At 45.2% G+C, this 26,156-nt stretch overlaps 1 protein-coding gene across 2 annotated transcripts in view; it reads right to left on the bottom strand.

The window, feature by feature from the left end:
• LOC120996447 (N-acetylated-alpha-linked acidic dipeptidase 2-like) overlaps positions 1 to 26,156 on the bottom strand; it is a 74,514-nt gene that overhangs the window by 34,435 nt on the left and 13,923 nt on the right. For both annotated transcript variants that reach the window (XM_040426357.1, XM_040426358.1), the window contains exons 5-10: positions 19,696 to 19,821; positions 14,742 to 14,928; positions 12,375 to 12,468; positions 9,761 to 9,856; positions 6,972 to 7,057; positions 5,332 to 5,451 (exon numbers count right to left, since the gene is read on the bottom strand). In XM_040426357.1, coding sequence (XP_040282291.1) covers positions 5,332 to 5,451; positions 6,972 to 7,057; positions 9,761 to 9,856; positions 12,375 to 12,468; positions 14,742 to 14,928; positions 19,696 to 19,821 — 709 coding nt within the window. The remainder of the gene's footprint in view (positions 1 to 5,331; positions 5,452 to 6,971; positions 7,058 to 9,760; positions 9,857 to 12,374; positions 12,469 to 14,741; positions 14,929 to 19,695; positions 19,822 to 26,156) is intronic.

A 26,156-nucleotide genomic window follows, 5' to 3' on the forward strand; every position in this document is an offset into this window, starting at 1 on the left:
GGTTCAGCCAAGAAAGCTCCCACATACTTTAGCTCTCAGGCAACACCTTATCTTCTCCAAAGCACAAAGGTTCCATCCTACCGAAGAGAACATGCCTCCACGTCATATATGCTGTTCTGCAGTTAGTGAAAACTCCATTACAAGATGGCGCCTGTAGCTAGATATTTACATAGTTCACATACCACCGTTAGTAAAACGATGCACAATGGGCAGATACCAAGTGTTATCTCTTTTCATATTTTCGCCAATGTAACAATGCCACATGCCTCAGGGGGAATGCCCCTCTGATGACTTTATAAACTGCTGTACTTCCTGTAAGAAACAAATATTTGCTTTGACCCCAGTGTGTGTGTGTCACAATTTTTTTCTTCCGTGCACGTAAAACCCTTGGGTTACTATTAATTTGGAGCAAATGTAATCAGCCCCGATTGAGGGCATCTTTATCAGTTGGCGCCCGATACGTGGGGCTCAGGAGAAGTAACGTCGCTAGCCGAAGTTTTGGGGTTCCCAGAGCTGGGTGGACCACGCTTGAAGAGGAGGACTGCAGCCTCAGAGACAAGGTGAGAACATTTTGGTTATCTCACCTGCCACTTGCTGCTCCACTGTGCTGTGACTATCTGTTCTGCTATTGATTTTACGTAGTAGCAACTTCGGTTGATGTAAAATCCTGGGTTTCTAGAATCCGTAAAGTTTGAGTAGGGAAGGGGGGGGGGAGGGGGCTACAGTTGATTTATGCTGGACCTGGACTGGGGCATCTTTACAGATCTTCCCCTAGGAGGTGGCAGATGGAGTAGCCCAGGGGGACTACGGTAAATATCTGCTGTACCTGGACTGGGGCACCTTAATTGATCTCCGCTTAGGAGGCGGCAGGTGGATTAGTCCCAGCTGGCGGCCCAGACGTGGGAGCCAGAGTGTATATACTGCGTAGGGGTGAGCTTTGCTTGGGAGCGTGAAGTTGAAGGTGCCAGCTTCTGTCTTGGTTGTATGTGTGAAGTGAGTGAGTAAATCCATGGGAATCTTAACCCTAGGAGTACTAGGACGGTGGCACCCTGATTTTGGGAGGAAGCTCAGAGGAAGCTAGTCTGGGAAAGATTCAGAAAGACACATCTATCAGTACCACGAGGTCAGTACCAGAGCCCAGGGTGAAATATAGCAGTGAGTGCAGGTGCCATAAAGAGGTTCTACCACTGAGAATACTTATCCCCTATTCACAGGTTAGGGAATGTATCTGATCGCTGTGGGTCCACCCACTTGGACCCTCAGCGATCATGAAAACAGGGGGAAGCGGTGGTGTGCATGCATGTCCACAGCTCCATTCACTTTGATGGGACTGACGCGTACAACGCTCTATGCGATTTCCGTCAGTCCCAAGTGAACGGGGCAGCGATCACACTTCTGCACCACCACTCCATTCCCATAGAAGACTCTGGGTCTTCAGTTTCGGCGACTGCTGAGTGTCCCAGTGATCGGGGCACCAGCATTCAGACACATATTCCTCATCCTGTGGATATGACTGAAAGAAGAGGGACAGAAAGATGTCTGTACAACTGATCTGGGGCCTGTGTTAAGGGGAAACTGGTTTTTGGTCTGTATTTGGGGTAAGCTATGTTGGAGACTTCATTGTTTTGGGGTAATCTGGAGGGTCAGTATTTATTTAGTGGGTCTGGTCTGGGGTCAGTATTTATTTAGTGGGTCTGGTCTGGGGTCAGTATTTATTTAGTGGGTCTGGTCTGGGGACAGTATTTATTTAGTGGGTCTGGTCTGGGGTCAGCATTTATTTAGTGGGTCTGGTCTGGGGTCAGTATTTATTTAGTGGGTCTGGTCTGGGGTCAGTATTTATTTAGTGGGTCTGGTCTGGGGTCAGTATTTATTTAGTGGGTATGGTCTGGGGTCAGTATTTATTTAGTGGGTCTGGTCTGGGGTCAGTATTTATTTAGTGGGTCTGGTCTGGGGTCAGTATTTATTTAGTGGGTCTGGTCTGGGGTCAGTATTTATTTAGTGGGTCTGGTCTGGGGTCAGTATTTATTTAGTGGGTCTGGTCTGGGGTCAGTATTTATTTAGTGCGTCTGGTCTTGGGTCAGTATTTATTTAGTGGGTCTGGTCTGGGGTCTATATTTAAGAATCTGATCAGAGGTCTGTATTATTTAGGGAGTCTGGTTTGGGTCTGTATTTATTTAGGGCAGGGGTCAGCAACCTTCAGCACTCCAGCTGTTGTGACACTACAACTCCCAGAATGCTCCTTTCACTTCTGTGGGAGTTCATAGAACAGCCAAGCAAGTGTGCATGATGGGAGATGTAGTTTCACAACCCCTGGAGTGCCGGAGGTTGCTGATCCCTGATTTAGGGAGTCTGGCCTGAGATCTGCTTTTAGTTAGGGGTCTATATTTATTTAGGGGTCTGGTGATCTCTAATCGTTTTAGTGTGTAATGAAGGGGGTGCTATGCACTTTTTGGAACCCCAATACTGTAGGTAGTAGGTGTGTCCTACGTAAATGGGTGGGGTACAGACCACAAATGTTGCATTTATACGTCCCCTTTCAGTATCTCTAGGATGTCCTCACTCAAAGTTGGCCAGAATGATATAAGCAGTGACTGGCAGGGGCTTGTTGTGGCCCGGGGGTACCCTCTATATGCCCTCTATATAATCCAGCCCTGCTCTCACATCTTGTGTATAGAAAGGTCACTGCTATACCCATGCCTTGACAACAAAATGGCTGCTGCGGTGTAAGTAAATTGCTGGTCCCCGGCTATCCTCCGGTCGTGGCCTTGATTTCAGCCTTCGCACTACTCTCGTTCTGTAAATTTCCGCGATTTCCCAGTGGAATCTTTGTTCTCACCGATTGTTTATTATGAAACATGGAGGGTCAATTAGACTAATTATAAGGTAAATCCGGCACAAACACCACACAGTGCGTCACCTGCCAGATCTACTCCTCCACCTGACGTGACCCAGGACAACAGCCGGTAAAATGGTTTCTCGTGTTTTCAATTATTTTATTTTTATTTTCCCGTGGCCATGGAAACCATCAACAAGCTGCTGTTGACGGATCTGTTATTTTTATTGTGTGTCTGGATTTAGTACTTTCATTATGTAGTAAATCTCTGCAGCCCGGCGAATTAACATCTGAAGTATCTGTCTGCTCAGGGTCAGGAGGAAGCTGGACAGTTTCACACAGATCCTGATCATTTCTGAAAAACACGGACAGCGGCAATGTGCGTTCCGCATTTTGCGGACCGCACATTGCCGGCACTAAGAGAATATGCCTATTCTTGCCCGCTATTGTGGACAAGAATAGGACATGTTCTATTTTTTTTCAGGATCGGAATTGCGGACCCGGAAGTGCGGGTCCGCAATTACGATCGGGGCCGCACAACGCATAGAAATGTATGGGTCCGCAATTCCGTTCCCCAAAATGCGGAATGGAATTTGCAGATGTGTGAATGGAGCCTAAACATGGCACCGGCACTGAGCGGCGGTTGCGTCACTGTTTGACACCACACTCTTTAGGAGTAGTCTCTTTTCATTCCTGTAAATCTGGTTCGGTGAGCTGTATGGTCTGATCTCTTCCTGTCCACTTATTTAACTCTTTAGGAGCATCTTGTCCAGGATTAAGCTAGCCGTTTATTTCATCCAAAGCTACGATTCACTTTGGTTCCCCCAAAGTATTTTACGGAACCTGCTGCGAATCCCACCCGCTTAAAGGCAATCTTGTTGATTTTAACCTGTATAGGTTCAGCCAGTTGCGCCGATCGATGCATCTTCACATTGTTCGGAGGTTTGTTTTTCCTGACGCAGAGCTCCAAATCCTCTGCATAGACATTTGATTTTGGCTTAAAGGGATTTGCTGAGAGTATCTGATCGGTAGGGGTCCGACACCCTGGACCCCCGCCAATCAGCTGTTTGAGAAGGCAGCCGCGCTCACAGTAGCGGCGCGGTCTTAGCCTAGGCCAGCGAAGCCATGTTCATCGGTCACATGGCCTAGGCGCAGCTCATCTTCATTGAAGAGAATTGGGCTGAGCTGCAATACCAAGTACAGCCACCTTACAATGGATGGCGCTGTGCTAGGTGAGCTGATAGAAGGTCGCGGTGCTACTGCAAGTGCCGGTGTCTTCTCAAACAGCTGATTGGTGGGGGGGGGGGGTCGGACAAGTCTGGGACCTTTTCCTTAAGGACCAGTACCGGATTATCAGTACTTGCATCTGGATCCGGTAAGACAGTTCAGTTTATACCATTATAGCTGATCAGGACCCCATTAAGGGCATCATACAGTCTGGTATATAATATACTGTCAGTACTTTAGGTGCAATTTTAAGTGCAATCAATTATTTTGTTAGTGTTTTGTCTTTTGTGTCTTATTTTTATTTTTTTACTTTTTAACTCATTAATTATAAACCAAGTTTTAAATCATCATTCCCCCTCCCCTTTGAGGAGCTCTTCCTCTTTATGGGATTGATCTTGGAATTGCATCACTGCTATCCTAACTGCGTTTTTTCATTTGGGATTACAGAATGGCCACAAAGGGTTAACCTGATGAAGCTCCGCGCGCGTCCACTACACTGCCAAGTGAGAAACGATGCCAACCGGCCAACATCTCCTGACAGACTTGGCTTCCACCACACTACATTGTCCAGATGTCTTATTCAGCTGGCACTCGGCCTTCGGGTCCAAAAGAATTTTATGTTGAAGGTTTATAGGAGGAGGACGTTATTATTGTTCGGCAATGACGGTGGCATGCTACACTTCCCCTTTAAAAAGTAGCTGTCGCCTCTCCTGACGTGTCTGTTTTTTTACATGCATCCCCCATGTATAAAAAATTCTGGAGCATCTATTGTCATGACTATGTTGCACTGTCCCTCTATTATTCCTGTTAGAATGTCCATGAATGAATTGCCAGCAGTCTGCAATAAAGGTCCAGATGGGCGTTACCAGTTGGGGGGGGGGGGGGTTGTCCTTGCACCGTTTGATACTATCCAATCAATTCTACCAGTGGCAGATTGTGCATGGACACACTGGTAACACCCATCTTCTGGATCTTGGAATTTATTTATAAACTTCTAGTAGGAATAATAAAGGAACGATACATCCTAGACTCTAGAGTTATTACATGGGGAATGTCAGGATTGGGGAGAGGTCCTCATTAAAGGGGCTGTCCCATCTGCCATAAATATCCCAGGAGGTGCAGGGTCCCACCTCTGTAATCCCCTCCAATCTCAAAAAGGAGTTCCCATTCACGAGTGAGAGCACTCACCTGCTATCTGAGGTCCCGGGGCTGGCGCCTATCACAACCTACCACTGCACTTATTTCCATGATGCGGTTTCTAAAATCTGTACCTTGTCTTAGTTTTGCTCCAAAGCTCCTTGCAACTTCTTGGAGGACTGCGGCCCCAGTTGTTGGATCGATTCCTCCGAACACCCACGAGTCACGGTGACCTCCCAGAATAATATACCGATCTGGAGAAGATACCACAATAACTGTAATTAATGCTAATGACTAGTTTTTAAGGGGTCTTTGACAAGTAGGGGCACAACACTGGTAAGGAACATGTGCTGGACCCCCCAGGAAATCAGTGGGCTCTGACATGTTAACTGGTGCTGCTCCTCTCCCTGGTGGCATGTGTACTCACCTGTGACTACTTAGAGGCACAAAACCATCGTACAGTTTATATATCGAATTGATTTACATGAAGTGTTAACTTTGTAAGTACATTTTTTACCATGAGTTACATCCTGTATTATACTCCAGAGCTGCACTCACTATTCTGCTGGTGCAGTCACTGTGTACATACATTACATTACTTATCCTGTACTGTTCCTGAGTTACATCCTGTAATATACTCCAGAGCTGCACTCACTATTCTGCTGGTGGAGTCATTGTGTATATACATTACATTACTTATCCTGTACTGATCCTGAGTTACATCCTGTATTATACTCCAGAGCTGCACTCACTATTCTGCTGGTGCAGTCACTGTGTACATACATTACATTACTTATCCTGTACTGATCCTGAGTTACATCCTGTATTATACTCCAGAGCTGCACTCACTATTCTGCTGGTGCAGTCACTGTGTACATACATTACATTACTTATCCTGTACTGATCCTGAGTTACATCCTGTATTATACTGCAGAGCTGCGCTCACTATTCTGCTGGTGGAGTCACTGTGTACATACATTACATTACTTATCCTGTACTGATCCTGAGTTACATCCTGTATTATACTCCAGAGCTGCACTCACTATTCTTCTGGTGGAGTCACTGTGCACATACATTACATTGCTTATCCTGAACTGATCCTGAGTTACATCCTGTATTATACTCCAGAGCTGCACTCACTATTCTGCTGGTGGAGTCACTGTGTACATACATTACATTACTTATCCTGTACTGATCCTGAGTTACATCCTGTATTATACTCCAGAGCTGCACTCACTATTCTGCTGGTGCAGTCACTGTGTACATACATTACATTACTTATCCTGTACTGATCCTGAGTTACATCCTGTATTATATTCCAGAGCTGCACTCACTATTCTTCTGGTGCAGTCACTGTGTGCATTTACTCCAGTAACTCAGGATCAGTACAGGATAAGTAATGTAATGTATGTACACAATGACTCCACCACCAGAATAGTGAGTGCAGCTCTGGAGTATATTACAGGATGTAACTAAGGATCAGTACAGGATAAGTAATGTAATGTATGTACACAGTGACTGCACCAGCAGAATAGTGAGTGCAGCTCTGAAGTATAATACAGGATGTAACCCAGCAAAAATACAAAATATATAATGCAGGGAATGTATAAATTGTAGTAAATGCTTATGTAGACTTTTATATGTAAACCGCCAGTCGATGTCCCAATGTTGGACCCCGCTGTGCACTAAGGATCTCAGCCTTGGCCCTGCACTATGTGGACATCATTGCCAGATGTTCCCATGATGCATCCCATCTCTTCTTATAGGTACACACCTGGTTCTACTGCTCCCCGGATGGTGCCGATGACATCATAAATCCTGGTGACCTCATTGTTGCTGTAGATGTGCATCCTGACTTGTCTGAAGTTATATACAATATTCATTAACGCAAGTGAAAAAATAATTACACACAAGGTGAACACTTTACACAGATATTCCATGCGTATAAAACCGATGCCACAGCGGTAACCTGATGCGCGGGCTCCTCGCGCACTAAGATAACTCGAGGTGCCAATAAACGCAGAGCAGGCTACACGTAGATGTGGCCCCTGGCCCCCACGTGTTCCCTCTGGATCACACGAGGCAGAGAGAAAACTGAAACAACACTTCTGAGTCCGAGCGCTGCAACACCCCCCCCCCCCTTCCCCACCTGATGACAGTTTCCCTTTAATTCCGCTTCTATACACTTGTCACGTTAACGTTTCCAGCTCTGAAGGCGACCTCATTATAAATGGTTCTCACACGGCAGGTACGCGGTTATCTGTCTGTACTGAGAAGAGGTGACATTTGCACAAAGGTTACTTTCCATTAGGAAATTAAGTCGGCTGCTTTCATCTGTCTGAATGGAGGCGAGGAGCCATTTACACGGATACGGGCGGCTCGTAAGGTCGGACTGATGGAGGGCGGGAGAACAACGCTGGATCGGGTCATCGCCGAATATTGTTAAGATTGAGGCTCAAGTCACACGAGGTGCATTGGCCGCATAATGGATGCCATAGGCAAGCAGAGAAATGGGACAATGTGGTCCGACTGACTGAGGACTTCTACACACGGCTATATTTTGGATCCGTGTCCGATTTTTTTTTCCCCCCCTGCGGATCCCACGTGGACCTATTCATTTCTATGTGTCTGCATCTGCATGTCCGTTCCGCAAATTATAGGACGTGTCCCATTTTTGTCCATTTTGGGGACCAGAATAGTGATTTTTCTAGTAGAAATAAAAAAAAGCAGGATACACACGGGCCAACATTTGTATTTTGCGGATCCAGGGGGATGTGGTCATGTGCACAAGGTCTGCAGAGATCTACACAGTGACCGACCTCTGGACTGCAAATGGTGGAAGGCCAACATAAAATGGGTTATACAGGGTTACAAAAAGATGACTGTTATACATGAAAAAAACAGCGCCACACTTGTGCACAGGTTGTGTGTGGTATTACAGCTCCTGCTCAGTCCCTGTAAAGGGCATCTGTCAGCAGATTTGTACCTATGACACTGGCTGACCTGTTACATGGGCGCTTGGCAGCTGAAGGCATCTATGTTGGTCCCATGTACATATGTGCCCGCGTGTTTTAATACATGCAAATGAGCCTCTGGGAGCAATGAGGGCGTTGCCGGTACACCTAGAGGCTCTGCTCTCTCTGCAACTGCCGTACCCTTTGTACTTTGACAAGACCAGGTGTGATGATGTTTTTACTGTCTGGTCTTGCCAACCCAAGTGGAGAGGGAGCGGCAGTTGCAGAGAGAGCGGAGCCTCTAGGTGTAACGGCAACGCCCTCATTGCTCCCAGAGGCTCATTTGCATGTATTAAAACACGCGGGCACATATGTACATGGGACCAACACAGATATTTTCAGCTGCCAAGTGCACATGTAACAGGTCAGCCAGTGTCATAGGGACAAATCTGCTGACAGATGCCCTTTACAGGGACTGAGCAGGAGCTGTAATACCACACACAACCTGTGCACAAGTGTGGCGCTGTTTTTTTATGTATAAACAGTCATCTTTTTGTAACCCTGTATAACCCAGGTACAAAACTGCTGACAGATGCCCTTTAATAAGGACCTGTCACTTCCAATGACATTAACTACTTGTATTCCTCATGTAATACAAAATTCCGGAGCATCTTTTTACATGACTTATATGTTGTGATGTTCCTCTGTTATTCCCAATAAAAGAGTGGGTGAACTGACAACTGGATGTTGCCACTTGGAGGTGCGTCCCCCCTGCACAATCCGTCACTGTCCAATCCAGGCTAACAGTGTCACTGACAACATCCAGTAGGAATAACAGAGGAATGCACAACATAGAATCATAAGAATAGATGGTCCAGGATTGTTATTATAAGAGACATGTCAGGAGAGGGGAGAGCTCCTCTATAATACAGCTTAGTTGCAATGCCAGATACCACCCACGGAGAGGGGTGGCGCTGTTTCTGGAGAGAAGCAGTCATGGACAACCCCTTGGAAATGCAATGTATTCCTCAGACAGAGGTGGCGGGGCTGAATAGAGCAGATGGCGGATGTCCCCTCAATGTTTAATATATTTAGGGTCTGATTGATTGATTTACAATAAAGGGGTTCTGGAATTTCATATAAATAAAGGTGATTAATGGGGTTCACGTGTCCCCACAAAAACAGAACTGTGCCAATTAATCATGATAGCGGCTGTTTTTCTGCATGTTCTTGTCTATTACCGCCACCCTCTTCAGCTAGCCTTAATTAGCGATATCTGCTCTTAAAGACCATATAGTTTAAAGGGGTCTTCCAGAATGTAACACAGATGGCCGCTCTCTAATGCACGCCTCCAGTGAGGACAAGTGAGATTCCGATCTCTGGTACCTCCAACGATCAGCAGAGGGCTGGTACCCTGGCACTGCAGTGCCATAACACAGCGCCATTCCTCCTTGTGTGGCTGTGTCTGGTACTGCAGCTTAACCCAGAACCAGAAAGACCCACGTGAATGATCTTCTCACACGTGTCTGCGAACAGAGGATGATTTTCTTGGGAGTCCCTTTTAATTTTGGAGTCCAAAGTACAAAGAATGCATAGGAGAACAGTTTACCGGTTGGAGGTGGTCCCTAAAAATCCAGGTCCGATATTATACGAGACGTTAAGGTTCCCTTTCCATGAAGCTGGTGGAGCTGGACCTCCCATCAACCTGGAGGAAGACAATGTGAAAATGGAGAGGCATATATATATATAAAAGACGGGCCTCAACTTCCTGCTGGTCATATTACCCCTCGTGGGGTCACCCAGGGGGTCCTTCCTCTGCTTTCTTAGGTCTCTTTAACCCTTTGCTACACATGTTCACTGATTAAAGGAGCTGTCCTGTTTTATGTGTATAAAGCTTAGAAGAATACTTTGAGCAAACCTCAAACTCTGTGGCATGCATGAGGAGGTGGAGCATGACTAGGGTTGCCACCTTTCCCAACAAAAAATACCGGCCAAGTTAAGCCACACCCCAAAGGGTGTGTGGTTATGGGGGCGTGGCTTAACACTGGGCGTTAAGTCGCTGTCATACTGCGGCTCCCAGTAATATTAATGCCCCCATTAGTGCTGCCCAGAATTAATAATGCCCCTATTAGTGCCCCCCAGCATTTCATTACAGCATTATTAATGCCCCCAGAATTAATATTCAATACCAATGCCCCAATTAGTGCCGCCCAGTAATAGTAAGTTCCATATTAGTGCTCCCCAAAATTAATGCCCCCCATTAGTGCCTCCCAGTAAAAATAATGCCCCCCATTAGTGCCCCCAGGTGGAATAATGCCACCCATTAGTGCCCCCTTCTCTGCTTCTACAAAAAAAAAAAAAACACAAACCACTCACCTCCTCCATTTGCCCGCGCCGCTGCGAACGCCCACTGCCGACTGGAAGCTCAGGACAGGACCTGCACTCCAGCGTGTGATGACGTCTGGCAGGTCCTGTCCTGGACTTCCAGTGAGCAGCGCGAGCAAATGGAGGAGGAGAGTTTTTTTTATTTTTATTTTTTTTATTAACACAAGTGTGGAGGTAAAGGCTGTAGTAATGAGCGCTCCACTAAATTACTGGCCTTGCCAGGTGGCAACCCTAGGCATGACACGGGGATTGCTTTGAACCCATGTGTCATGCTCTGCCCCCTCAGGCCCCGCACCTGGAAAAACACGGAGATTTGTGACCACTGCAGAGACTAAAAACAGCCTTCGTTACCCATAGCAACCAATCCCAGTGCTGCTTTCATTTCTTATAGTGCTCTTGAGAAATGAAAGCTGAGCCGTGATTGGTTGCTATAGGCAACCAAGACCTTTTCTCTTTTAGACAGGCTGCATATATCTGCCTCGGCCTTGTCTGGAGTTTTTTGGTTTTAGTTGCAGTTATAAGGATCAAAGTCCTGAAACATGAGGCAGAGATATGAAAACTATCTAAGGGCTAGTTCACACAGAGGTTTTTTTGCCAGATTCTGCGCCCCCAAAAAAAACATAGAAACAATCAAATGTTATGATTATAAAAGAAAAATTAAGTAAAAAGACAAAAATTCCAGCCAGACACGTTCTGCCCCTCATGCGGTGCCGCCAAGGTTTGGCGATTTCATTTGGAAGTCTGTATTAAAGGGGTTCTCCGGGGTTTTCATATTGATGGCCTCTCCCCAGGATAGGTCATTAGTGTGAGATGATTTGTTCAGTGAGGTCACGGCATTCTGTGAGCCTTTAGGCCTCTTTCTAGGCCATGTGATGTCACCGTACAATCGGTCACATGGCCTAGTCGCAGCTCAGTCCCATTCATGTGCATGTTCCTGGGCTGCAATACCGAGCACAGCCACTATGCAATGGACGGCGCTGCGCTCGGGGAGCTGTTAGGAGGCTGCAGCGCTCATTGGAACTCCAGTGAGAGCAGCGGCTTCCTCAAACAGATGATCAGCGGGGGTGCTGGTAGTCAGACCCCCACTGATCTGATATTGCTGACCTATCCTGAGGACAGGCCATCAATAGGAAAATCCCAGCTAATCCATTTAATAAAAAACATTTTTTGACCTACTGAAAATGAAGTGAGCATCGCTGGCTAACAGTCAGGTATAACTCGGCTCTCAAAGGGGTTGTCCCACAAAAAAATATTCTACAGTTTTCAAACCAGCTCCTGGATCTGAATACTTTTGCAATTGCATGTAATTAAAAATGTAGTTTTTTACGGAAATCTGTCTGTATAGCGCCACCTGCTGTTTGTTCTTTTTCTTATTTCTATGTCCCGCTCACTGAGATGGCCGCACATGCTCAGTTTCATCCTTCAACTGCCTCCTGAGCTACGATAGGGAGAACATGGACACGCCCCCTGATCTGTGATAGGGAGAACATGGACACGCCTCCTGAGCTGCAGCAGAAAAGACACTCCCCTGAGCTGCAGTAGAAAGGACACTCCCCCGAGCTGCCAGCCTGATCTAAATCTAGCAGAACAATGAATGCGGAGATCTCTGGACCCATGTGAGGTACAGGGCTGGTTCTAGCTTGGTTAGAAAGAGATCGTCCTGTACTATATGATGTCTCACAATAATCATGGGATAACCCCTTTAAGCTGGACGTGTCGGCAGTCACACCATACTAATCTCCAGCTTATCTGGCACTATTAATCACATTTTTCTGAAGAGAGACTTCGGCAAGAACTATCATTCCTTTGTAAAATGTAATAACTTGGCTTCTACATACCTTAGTATCTGTTCAGCATCGTGGTATCCGATGGGATGGACGGGAATGCTGGGGAGTCCCACGCCTTCATCTGCCTTATATCTATACATAAAATCTGCCGGAGAGGAAAAGGATAATACGTCACAGATCCCTGACCATGTACAAAGAGATAGGATCCACAATGTACAAGAAAGAGGAGATCTCCCCTCTCCTGACATGTCGGTTTTAGTAACTACTGGCATCCCCCATGTAATAACACTTCTGAAGCATCTATTCTTATTATTCTATGTTGTGCCATCCCCCTATTATTCATGCTAGAAATGTATGACTAAATTACCAGCAGTCTACAACAAAGGTCCCATCCTATGTAATACCCCTGACACGTGCGCTTTGCGGCCCCCATGTAAAAACAATTCTGGAGCATCTGTTCGCATTACTTATAAGCCATGCTATTCCTCTACTATTCCTGCTAGAAGTTAGGAAGGACTTACCTACAGTCTCGAATAAAGTTCTGTCTGGGTGTTACCAGCTGGGAAGTGGGGGTGTCCATGCACAGTCTGATGTCGGCAGCACTGATTGGATAATGTCAGACTGTGCAGGGACACCCCCTTTCTCCAACTGGTAACTCCCAGATGGACCTTTATTGGAGACTGCAAGTAAGTCATTCTTGACTTCTAGTAGGAATAGTAGAGGAATGGCAGAACATAGAGTCATAAGAGTAGATGTTCCAGAATTATTATCACCTAAGTATATGTCAGGAGAGTGTTACATGGGACGGGACCCTCCTCTATGGCTCTGTTCACATCTGCGTCGGAGCCTCCATCTGCAATGCTGTCACTTTGACAGGAGGAATAACACATCATGCAGCGCTGTTCTTGCTGTCAATAAAAGAGAGACAGGTGCCCTGATGGATCCCCCACAGGTTTCACTATAAGATAATGGGATCTGTCAGCTGTGGTCTCCATCGTACAACAGATCCAGCACGTCATCTAGAACGGAAGACATGATGCAGATGTGAACCAAGCCCAAGACTCCCATAGGGCCGATAAAATCAAACATCCTTATAATGAATTTCTATTTTTTTATTGCCGATTTTATTTATTTTTTAGTTGTTATTTTGTTCTGTGCAAAATGTGGAGAAAAATCTACAGCTGCTTGGAAACAATCAGCAAGTAGGTTAACAGATCATATTGTGATTTTTCTTGTGAACACCCAGAACTGAAAAAGTTTTTTTTCCCCGGACATAGGCGTATCCGTTTTAAAAATAAAAAATAAAAAAATCTTGTGCTTGGCCCCTGTCCGGTAATTCTCACGGCTGTAGGCCATTGTCACGTGATCGCATCCTCCTCCAATGGCTGCAGTGTTATATACATCGTATTGAGCAGGTAAAATCCCAATTATAATTTTTTTTTTGGGGGGGGGGGTGAGCACAGTCCTCCTATCATAGTACTAAATAATACTAAAGCTGCCAATACACATTTTTTGCTATTCCTTCCAACCCTCTCCTACACATGCATGCTCGGCCAAGTGTGCATGTGTTCTGAGTGGGAGAGAGTGAAGCCAACTGCCGGACCCTTCATTCCCCAAACATTTGCAGAGAGGAGAGAGTGGGGGCGTCCCCCTTATATATTAGACATCTCTCAGCTTTGCTGCCTGTAGGGTTCCTCTATAGGCAGAGGCAAGAACGGCTTCCCCAAATCACATGCCGACTACTGTAACTGTCTTTTCCCCATGCTGCAGATTTAAAGGGGCTGCCGAAACCCCCAGCGATCAGCTGCAGGAAAGCCCCCTTTCCCTGCAGTGCCTCCACTGGTAACATAAGGTATTACAGAATTCCCATTGAAAACAATGGGCAGTCTCTGTAATGCAGGACGAGACAGGTCAAGGGATTGCTGCTCTCCAGTGCAATTTTTAAAAATCCCATTTACTTAAGTACTAAGGTGGTCATTTATTAAGCCCGGCGTCTAAAACTTAATAACCCCGTGCGCTGGATCCGCCGAAGTTATGAAAAGGCACTGGCCTCTACCTAATTTCGGTGCTTTTACCGCCGGTCTAAATCTACGCCAGCTTCCTTGGTGTCTTCCATTTAGACCAAAAAAAAAGGGGACGGGTCGGCAGGCCCGTCTCAATTATCATTTTCTACGCCCGTTTTAGGTGGTCTAAATGGAAGACACCAAGGAAGCTGGCGTAGATTTAGACCGGCGGTAAAAGCACCGAAATTAGGTAGAGGCCGGTGCCTTTTCATAACTTCGGCGGATCCAGCGCACGGGGTTATTAAGTTTTAGACGCCGCAATCTGCTCCATAAATACGCCAACGTGGTTGTGGATGGTGACTTGGATCCACACAAGATCTCCACAGTGAACCTTCGATTTCTCATGTTCACTCACCTTTTGCAGGATAGCCAGGCGTTAGAGGGTCTCCGGCTCCATTAAGATTGAGGACATTACCACGTTGGGCACCACCACCCGGCAGGTTCCAGCCATCAGGATAGGGCTTAACGCCCGGGGCACAATAATCAGCCGGATCTGAATACAGGATGATCCCCTTGGCTCCTGCCAGGATAGCATTCTTCACCTACAGAAAAAGTCACGGAGTCTCAATGAATATCTCAATGTCAGACGGGTGCACGTCCCACCACTGGGACCGCTCCCATCTCAAGAAAGGGCCACCTGAAGTGAAGAAGCGCGGCCACCCTCCATTTGCTGCTACGAGAGAGTTCCGAAAATAGCCGAGCGCCCCCGGCTCGGCTGTTTTCGGAAGTCCCATAGCGTCGAATGGAGAGGTGGTCGTCCATTCGCAGTGCGCCCTGCATTCACCGCTATGGGAATTTTGGGACTTCCTATAGCAGTTAAAGGGGTTGTATCATCTTGGACATTGGGGGTATATATCGCTAGGATAGGATATGTCCCCAATATATGATAAGTGGTAAGAACTGAGCCCGAAAAGTGGAGGAGGGCACATTGCGCATGCGCGGCCGCCCTCCATTCATTTTTATGGGAGTGCCAAAAATAGCTGAACGCCGGCTCCGCTATTTCCGTAAGCCCCATAGACGCAAATGGAGTAGAGGCCGCGCTTGCGCTGTGCACTTCCTATTCAGTTCAATGGTACTTCCCAAAATAGCCAAGCGTGGCACTTGGCTATTTAATGATACAACCCCTGGAGAGAATGGCGTATGTGTGCTTTCCACTTCAGGGGCCTGTTCCGTGGGTCCCACAGATCAATGGAGCGCTGCGGCATCTTTCTAGGCCGGTGACATCATCATGTTCATCAGTCACATGGCCTGAGCGCATTCGAGCACAGCCACTATCCAATGTATCGTGCAAGGAGGATGCGGTGCTCTTCCGATCACTGCGGTCCTTTTCAACATCGTCAAGGGCGCCAAGACTCGGGCCTTCACCGACCTCCTATTGATAGCCTATACTGAGAGTGAGGATAGACCATCTATATTGTACTCCCAGAAACCCCTTTAATAGACAGAATAGTTCCCCCCCCCCCTCCACTCATCTGTCTTTTATTTATTGTTTTTTTATTTTATTCTATTTATCTACTTGTTTATTTTTGGTTATGAATGTTTTGAAAATATTCAGAAGCATTTTGCTAAAAAAAAAAGGTAATAATAAAAAAAAAAATCAAATCACACAATCTATACTGTAGATAAATAAATCTGCGGTCAAATAGGGGCCCCACAAATATCTCAGTGACTTTACCATCTAGGTTATCGTGCAGAGCTGTGAAGAGGTGAACGCAGAAGCTCATAGCGTGGGGGTTCACATACTACATAAAATACGTCTAATACCGCCTTGCTTATTTATAGGCCTGTGAGTGCATTAGGATTAGGACATTCATTAACCACACAACCGCTGGACCGGCTAATGCACAACCAAGCAATGTGCTGACCGGCCTCCCACAAGTTGCTGACTACAACATTCCTGGAGTAATTAGCAGACTGGGATCAATGGTTGTAGACATGGAACCTTGGTAGAGCCTTCAAAAAGTCAAGAGGTGAGATCTCCCATCTGGTCCATAGAAGAGAGAAAGACCAATCACCGACAGGTCCCCGCTACACGTTACATGGTGGGAGTTCACTAAATAACTTCATCTCCACACATTCCCCACATAACTGGTGCTGATGAAAGGGTATGGAGTAGAAGAGAACTCAACCCTGGGATTACAGCTCTCGCTCTACCCTTTCACTGCCAAGGACAATTTTTAGACTTTTGGCAAACACAAAAAAAACTCTACATTATATAATTTTTTTTTAAAAATAATAAATGATATTTATACACCCATTCTGCAAAAGGGGCGAGGTTTAGTAGATACCCTAACCCAGGCATGCTCAACCTGCGGCCCTCCAGCTGTTGCAAAACTACAACTCCCAGCATGCCCGGACAGCCTACAGCAGGGCATTGTGGGAGTTGTAGTTTTACAACAGCCACAGGTTGAGCATGCCAGCCCTAACCAAAAAGTGGGCAATTCTGGGGTGGGGCTTAACTCTTTGGTGTCGAGGCCTATTTTCATTTTTGCATTTTGGATTTTTCCTCCCCACGTCCCAATAACCATTTTCCGGTCACCTAGCTATACGAGGGCTTTTTTTTTGCAGGACAAGATGCATTTTTTTTAAATTGTGATCACTTCTTCACAGCGCTGCCCGATAACATAGATGCTAAAGTCACTGAACTCTTTGGGGTGAGCCCCCATTTAATTTACCATATCTCGTATTGGAAAATGGGAAATAAATTTTTTGTGTGGCAAAATTGAAAAAACAAAACAAAACCCCACAGAATTCTGCCAAGGTTTTGGGGGTTTTGACATCACAGCGTTCACTGTGCGGTGAAAATGACCTGACGTCCTTATTCTGCAGCTCAGTACAAATGCGGCGATACCAAACTTGCATAGTTTTTTTTTTTTGTTTTACTACTTAAAAAAAAAAACTTTAAAAAAAATTATAATTTTCTTTACATTGCCATTTTCTGACAGCCAAAACTTTTTTATATTTCGGTCTACAGAGCTGTATGAGGGTGTGTTTTTTGCGTAACTATTTTTTATTGGTACCCATTTTATGGTATGTACGACATTTGATCACTAATTACATTTTTTGGGGGGACAAGATGACAAAAAAAAAAACGGCGAATCGCGCGGTTGAAGTTTTTTTTCACCTTAGAGGATATATATATTTTTTTCTATTTTAATTGTTCAGAAATTTTTAGACGCAGCGATACCTAATATGTTTATTTTTTTATTCTTTATATATTTTTATATGTAAAAGTGGGAAAGGGGGGTGGATTTAAACTTTTAATATGTTTGTTTTTTAAACTTTTTTTCCCCTTTTTATTTTGAAACTATTAGACCCCTTAGGCCCCTTTCACACGGGCGAGGATTCCGCGCGGATGTGATGCGTGAAGTGAACGCATTGCACCCACACTAAATCCTAACCCATTCATTTCAACAGGACCTGTGGTGACGTCACTCCGGTCATCACATGGTCCGTCACATGATCTTTTACCATGGTGATGGACCATGTGATGACCGGAGTGACGTCACCACAGGTCCTGTTGCTGCACACAGCTAAGATAAAGACAGAAGGAGATGCCGGGCTACGCGAACAAGTGGACTTAGGCGAGTTAAAAATTTTTTAACCCCTCCAGCGCTATTTTACTATGCATTCTGTATTCAGAATGCTATTATTTTCCCTTATAACCATGTTATATCTACAGAACACCGATCCCAAGCCCGAACTTCTGTGAAGAAGTTCGGGTTTGGGTAACAAACATGAGCGATTTTTCTCATGCGAGTGCAAAACGCATTACAATGTTTTGCACTCACGCGGAAAAAATCGTGCATGTTCCCGCAACGCGCCCGCACATTTTCCCGCAACGCCCGTGTGAAAGAGGCCTTAGGCTTCTTTCACATGAGCGTGACGGATTAGGTCCAGATGCATTAAGAAAAAAATTGGACCACTTTGCAAGCAAGTTCAGTCAGCTTCGTCTGCGATTGCGTTCAGTTGTTCCGTTTTTTCCACGTGGGTGCAATGCGTTTTGATGCGTTTTTCACGCGCGTGATAAAAAAACGGAAGGTTTACAAACATCTCCTAGCAACCAGTGAAAAACGCACTTTCTTCCGGATGCAATGTGTTTTTCACTAAAGTCCATTCACTTCTATGGGGCCAGGGCTGCGTGAAAAACACAGAATATAGAACATGCTGCGATTTTCACGCAACGCAGAACTGATGCGTGAAAAAAAACTCATGTACACCGACTCATTGAAATTAATGGGTCAGGATTCAGTGCTGGGGGCTATGTGTTCACGTCACGCATTGCACCAGTGCGGGAAAACTCGCTCGTGTGAAAGGGGCCTTAGGGGCCTAGTACACAGGATCTTCTGATCCCCTCTCCTATTCATCCTAATAGATCGCTATTAAGGTAAGGCCTCTTACACACTACCGTATGGCTATTTCAGTGTTTTCCGGTCCGTTTTTCACGGATCCGTTGTTCGGTTTTTTGTTTTCGTTTCCTTTCGGTTTTTCCGTATGGCATATACAGTATACAGTAATTACATAGAAAAAAGTGGGCTGGGCATAACATTTTCAACAGATGGTTCCACAAAAAACGGATACGGAAGACATACGGATGCATTTCCGTATGCGTTCCGGTTTTTTTGCGGACCCATTGAATGGAGCCACGGAACGTGATTTGCGGGCAATAATAGGATATGTTCCATCTTTCAACAAAACGGAAAAACGGAATGCATACGGAGTACATTCCGTTTTTTTTGCGGAACCATTGAAATGAATGGTTTTGCATACAGACCACAAAAAACGGCCTGCAAAACGGGAAAAAAAAAACTGTAGTGTAAAAGAGTCCTGAATAGGATTTTTACTCTGAGCTGTGCCTCGTGCACAGCTCAGTATGGAGATTGCCATGGCAGGGCTGGAGCGCTTCAGCCATGACAACCGATAGGAGCCCCTGCAGTGAATTCGGGGGAGCCGCATCCCTCTGCTTTAACTCACAGGTGCCGCGATCTGAGAGCTTAAATGACAGGGGCGGCGCGATCGCTGTTTCCTGTTAGCGCAGGCGGGAGCCGGCTGTATGATACCGTGTATGGAGCGGGCCCGCTGCATACATCCCCTGAGGCGTTATGACGTAACCGTACGTCACAATTTAGGAGGCGAAGGGGTTAAACGTAACGATTTTGTGCGTATGTTTGCAGTACCCTGATAACATGAGGAAAACGGTAGGAGCAACGACGGCCCTCTTCGTGCACTGAAGTCGCGATTGTGCACGAATGCTCAATCTATTGGTTACCTCAAAAAAAAAATGCAGAATAAATCGATCACGTTCCTACCTTATTTCCTCTGAAGATTTTTCCATATCTGGCAATGACAATTTTTCCAGTACAATTGATGCTCATGTTCCGCTGAAGATAAAAGAAGTCTTCTGTTCGGGCGTAATTCACATAGACCAGATCTCCCTGCAAGAAATAATATAGTAGTATTATATTATATTATAGAAGAATCTCCCTTTTATAGGGGGCCAACGTGAGCCCTGAGTGGAGGGTGAAGGCCTTCTTATTTGTTTGGAGACCAACCTTCCCTCTTCCCCACCCAATGAGAGGGGGCTACGTAGTGGAAGCAGGTGAACCTTGGGCAGTAGATATTAAATGGACCCTGTCCTCTCCTCCTTCACCTCTAGCACATTCTCACGTATCCTCAGCCTCCAGCTTATTAATTGGCTTGTGATTTCATTGAGGGCATCCAGGAGGTAAGAAGAAACCGGCGCATCAGTAAATCGGGATCGGGGAGGAGGTTGTACGAGAAGCTCACGAACACATTGGACTCTCCCAATCCTGAAACATCTCAGGACACCTATCTGTGGGCAGCAGGTTATAGAGCAGGAGGAGCGGAGCAGAGCGATATACAGGGAGTGCAGAATTATTAGGCAAGTTGTATTTTTGAGGATTAATTTTATTATTGAACAACAACCATGTTCTCAATGAACCCAAAAAACTCATTAATATCAAAGCTGAATATTTTTGGAAGTAGTTTTTAGTTTGTTTTTAGTTTTAGCTATTTTAGGGGGATATCTGTGTGTGCAGATGACTATTACTGTACATAATTATTAGGCAACTTAACAAAAAACAAATATATACCCATTTCAATTATTTATTTTTACCAGTGAAACCAATATAACATCTCAACATTCACAAATATACATTTCTGACATTCAAAAACAAAACAAAAACAAATCAGTGACCAATATAGCCATTTTTCTTTGCAAGGACACTCAAAAGCCTGCCATCCATGGATTCTGTCAGTATTTTGATCTGTTCACCATCAACATTGCGTGCAGCAGCAACCACAGCCTCCCAGACACTGTTCAGAGAGGTGTACTGTTTTCCCTCCTTGTAAATCTCACATTTGATGATGGACCACAGGTTCTCAATGGGGTTCAGATCAGGTGAACAAGGAGGCCATGTCATTAGATTTTCTTCTTTTATACCCTTTCTTGCCAGCCACGCTGTGGAGTACTTGGACGCGTGTGATGGAGCATTGTCCTGCATGAAAATCATGTTTTTCTTGAAGGATGCAGACTTCTTCCTGTACCACTGCTTGAAGAAGGTGTCTTCCAGAAACTGGCAGTAGGACTGGGAGTTGAGCTTGACTCCATCCTCAACCCGAAAAGGCCCCACAAGCTCATCTTTGATGATACCAGCCCAAACCAGTACTCCACCTCCACCTAGATGGCGTCTGAGTCGGACTGGAGCTCTCTGCCCTTTACCAATCCAGCCACGGGCCCATCCATCTGGCCCATCAAGACTCACTCTCATTTCATCAGGCCATAAAACCTTAGAAAAATCAGTCTTGAGATATTTCTTGGCCCAGTCTTGACGTTTCAGCTTGTGTGTCTTGTTCAGTGGTGGTCGTCTTTCAGCCTTTCTTACCTTGGCCATGTCTCTGAGTATTGCACACCTTGTGCTTTTGGGCACTCCAGTGATGTTGCAGCTCTGAAATATGGCCAAACTGGTGGCAAGTGGCATCTTGGCAGCTGCACGCTTGACTTTTCTCAGTTCATGGGCAGTTATTTTGCGCCTTGGTTTTTCCACACGCTTCTTGCGACCCTGTTGACTATTTTGAATGAAACGCTTGATTGTTCGATGATCACGCTTCAGAAGCTTTGCAATTTTAAGAGTGCTGCATCCCTCTGCAAGATATCTCACTATTTTTGACTTTTCTGAGCCTGTCAAGTCCTTCTTTTGACCCATTTTGCCAAAGGAAAGGAAGTTGCCTAATAATTATGCACACCTAATATAGGGTGTTGATGTCATTAGACCACACCCCTTCTCATTACAGAGATGCACATCACCTAATATGCTTACTTGGTAGTAGGTTTTCGAGCCTATACAGCTTGGAGTAAGACAACATGCATAAAGAGGATGATGTGGTCAAAATACTCATTTGCCTAATAATTCTGCACGCAGTGTATATAGATTTATGGGAAAAGAGTAAGCAGAACTTCTCTTACTTGGGAAATGCTCAGTAAAACATGTACTTTACTTATTCTGTCCAGGCTTAGGAGTCCTGTGGGCGGTCCTACTCAATGTGTCCACCCACTGGACTCCTAATCCTAGAGAGAGAAGTGATTTCAATGAAAAAAATACAAATTCTGCAGAATCTATAAATCTGCTCAGCTCCTTCTGCTCCATCACATGATGCCCCCAGATATGGCAACAAGTTCAGTGTGACAGGGGTCAGCTTTTTGACAGATGACCTATAAAGGTTCTAATACAAAAAACCTTGGAGACAGGTATGTATCATAAGGTCAATTTTTGAAGCCTGTTGTTGTAATTCGTGCCAAATTTATCAAATTTTTAAAGAGAAGCTCTCCCCTCTCTGACATGTCTGTTTTAGTAACTACTTGCATTCCCCGTGTAAAAACAATTCTGGAGCATCTATTCCTATCGATCCATGTTGTGCCATTCCTTAATTATTCCTGCTGGAAGTTATGAATACATTACTGGCAGTTTGCAATGAAGGTCCAGATGAGTGTTACCTTTAAGGGGTGTGTCCCTACACAGTCTGACACTGGGAGCACTGATTGGATAGTATCAGACAGTGGAGAGACACACCACCCAACTGGTGACACCCAGCTGAACCTTCACTGCAAACTGCTAGTAATTCATTCATAACTTCTAGCAGGAATAATAATGGAACGGCACAACATAGAGTCATAGGAACAGATCCTCCAGGATTGTTATAACATAGAAAGATGCAAGTCGTTACTAAAACCGACATGTCAGGAGAAGTGACAGGTCCTGTTTAAGTCTCCTGTCTTGAGATGTGCATTTTATGCCACCGCTATACTGGGGTAAGATTGTGACCATTTTTCGCAGTTAATGAAGTCATGTAAAATGCAAAATGTTGCCATTTTTTTTTATTTTTGCTCAAAATAAACCCAAAAAGATGCAAAGCCCAATTTTTGCAACTTTTTGAAGTCAGGATTTTGGAGTGTAGGGCTCGATGAACCCTGCTCTCATGAACAACCAGTTTTGGACTTGGGATACCAATAGAGGCCATTTTCTAAAAATCTTGGGCCCTCAAACCCCACAACCTTGACTGAGCTTTTAAATTTAGTATGACCAGGATACGGAAATCCTACTCAAACCAATGGACTGGAGGAGATGGAGCAGGCAGGTGGAGAGTAACAACTACATGCAGCCTTTGGGATTTAATCATAGGGCCCTTTTACAAGGGCCAACAGAAGGGGGCAATTAGGAATGAGTGAACCCGACATTTTCAGGTTCGGTTTCTGGTGGAATTCCTTTATGGATTCCGTTATCATGGAAAATCACGGAATTCTATGACGGAATGGAAAACGGAAGCCTTTAAGAGGCATTCCGTCATAGAATTCTGTTATATTCCGCGATAACGGAATTCCACCACAACCAGAACACGTCGGGTTCGCTTATCCCTACGGAAACTTTCATTCCTGATCATTGTTCACTCGTTATACCTGCATTTTAGATGCAGAAATGATCACTGCTGTATGGGGATGAACAATCACTACTACGATCATTCATCCCCATACAAGTTCACTGTTTGTCGGCTTCACGACCCTGTTTACAGGGATTTTTGGTGCCGCATGAAAGATAAAAGATAGGATTATTTGTCGGGTTATTGGTGGCAATTTTACAAAGGTCACTTATGGGGAATGAGTGTTTTTCCCCAATAATTGCCCCCAATCCTTGGCTTGTTAAAAAAGTGCCCATAATCATCGTAATACATGGTACATAAATTTGACCCAGACATACGGTATGTAAAGGCACATTAAACCATTATTTACAATTAGTCAGTCAGACGACTGTTTGCCTTATCTTGACACAAGTCTTATTCATCCCCATAAAACTTAACTTTTAATGTTAGGCTTAGTTCACATCACCGTTCAGCCTTTCCGTTCTCCTGCTCTGTTTAGGAGCAGGAGAACGGAAAGGACGGATTCTGCACATAACTGAGCCGAACGGAACCTAAGGACCCCATAGACTATAATGGGGTCAGTTAGGTTTCCGCTCAGAAGATGATTTTGGAGCGGAGACAAAAGTCCTGCATGCACAACTTTTGTGTCCGCTCCAAAATCATCTTCTGAGCGGAAACCTAACGGACCCCATTATAGTCTATGGGGTCTGTAGGCTCCGTTCGGCTCAGTTATGTCCCGAATCCGTCCTTTCCGTTCTCCTGCCCCTATAACGGAGCAGGAGAACGGAAAGGCTGAACGCTGATGTGAACTCAGCCTTAATTATAAACCTTCTTCTTACTGACCATTAAACTATCCGTTGTGTCGCCTCTTTGTTAATGTATTTTTCATCAGCACTAATGCTTAAAGTGCTGTTATAATGTGGTTGGAGGCGGGCCGCCGCGCGCCGGCTCCAGACTCTTTTACTTACTCCAAGTATTCCCTACCTACCACATACAGAAATATCTCTTCCTAACACTAAGGCTTCACTTCTGTCCTAAAATCATCCCTCAAACACTGCCCCCGACATGTTTCGCCAGCTGCTCTGGCGTCTTCAGGGGATCGGGCAGTATGTGCTTGATGGGCGTGGATCTTTTATTAGTTCCTAATATCGCGTCCTCTTCATTAACCTATCGCATTCCGCGACATGGCCTCTCAGATGTATATGATTTGATACCTTCTCTATTATTGGTGCTGAGATTCCTGTCGCTCCTCCCATAGCCAACATCTCCATCTTACCAACGCTGTTCCCATATTCTCGCGTTAGCTTCTTTACGTCCTGCGCATGTCAGTGGACTTTGGCTGATTCTCGTCGCGGCGCATCATCTGCGCACGCTCGGGAACTTAGGATTTCAGCTCCGATATTTGCTTCGCTGCGCTTGCCTACAGTCTTAGGTTCCGAGCTCCATTCTAATACCACTGCGCCTGTCTGGGATCTTTAAAGCTCGACTGATTCTCTCATTATTCCATATTGGATACCACGATTTGATATACGAATAGGTATTTCCACATGTGCTATTTTGCATTTATAAGTACTATAATTATTCATTACCTCCTAACCCTACCATTTATTTCTATTAGCCGGTTACACATGATTAGTGGCATGAATTATTCATTAGTGTGTAATCATGTATTTACAAATAGTTTATAATTACTCTACATTCGAGATTTTATTTTTCAATAGCCACTTCCAATCATGTATTTACATCAATTATAAATAATTAATAATAAATAATATATTTATTATTAAAGCGCCATGCATTCCATGGCGCTGTACATATGAGAAGAGGTATACATACATAATACAGACAATTGCACTAAGCATGAACAAGACGAGTTACAGACTGGTACAGAAGGAGAGAGGGCCCTGCCCGCGAGGGCTTACAATCTACATGGTATGGGAGAAGGACACAGTAGGTGAGGGTGAAGTTGGTCATGGCGGTATAGAGGCAGCAGGGTCACCGGTTGTAGGCTTGTCTAAAGAGGTGGGTTTTCAGGTTTCTTTTGAAGGATTCCACTTTTGGTGAGAGTCTGATATGTTGGGGTAGTGAGTTCCAGAGTGTGGGGGATGCACGGGAGAAATCCTGGAGGCGATTGTGGGAAGAGGTGACAAATCTCATCTGACCACCTGTGCACTTGACCCAATCCCATCCCACCTCATCCCTAACCTCACCACAGTGTTTATCCCAACCCTAACTCATCTCTTCAACCTATCACTAAACTCTGGTGTCTTCCGCTCTGCTTTTAAACATGCTACCATTACACCCATCCTCAAAAAGCCTTCACTTGACCCATCTTCCTTGTCCAGTTATCGCCCCATATCACTTCTTCCGTATGCCTCAAAGCTACTTGAACAACATGTCCATTCAGAACTGTCCTCCCACCTCTCCTCCTGCTCCCTCTTTGACCGCCTACAATCTGGCTTCCGACCCCACCACTCAATCTTTCCCCCATCTTGTTCAACCCCCTCAACAGACCTATCTATCATGATCAATGGCTGCACACTCTCCCCGGTCAACAAAGTCTGCTGCCTTGGAGTGACCTTGGATTCTGCACTTTCCTTCCGACCGCAAATCCAAGCTCTTTCCACCACCTGCCGCCTCCAACTCAAAAACATCTCCCGCATCCGTGCTTTCCTTAACTTTGAATCTGCGAAAATTCTTGTACATGCCCTCATTATCTCCCGCCTAGACTACTGCAACATTCTCCTCTGTGGCCTTCCATCTAGCACTCTCGCACCCTTCCAGTCTATCCTCAACTCTGCTGCCCGACTAATCCACCTCTCACCCTATTACTCCT

This window comes from Bufo bufo, chromosome 3 (assembly GCF_905171765.1).
Source record: "Bufo bufo chromosome 3, aBufBuf1.1, whole genome shotgun sequence".
Taxonomy (NCBI): Eukaryota; Metazoa; Chordata; class Amphibia; order Anura; family Bufonidae; genus Bufo; species Bufo bufo.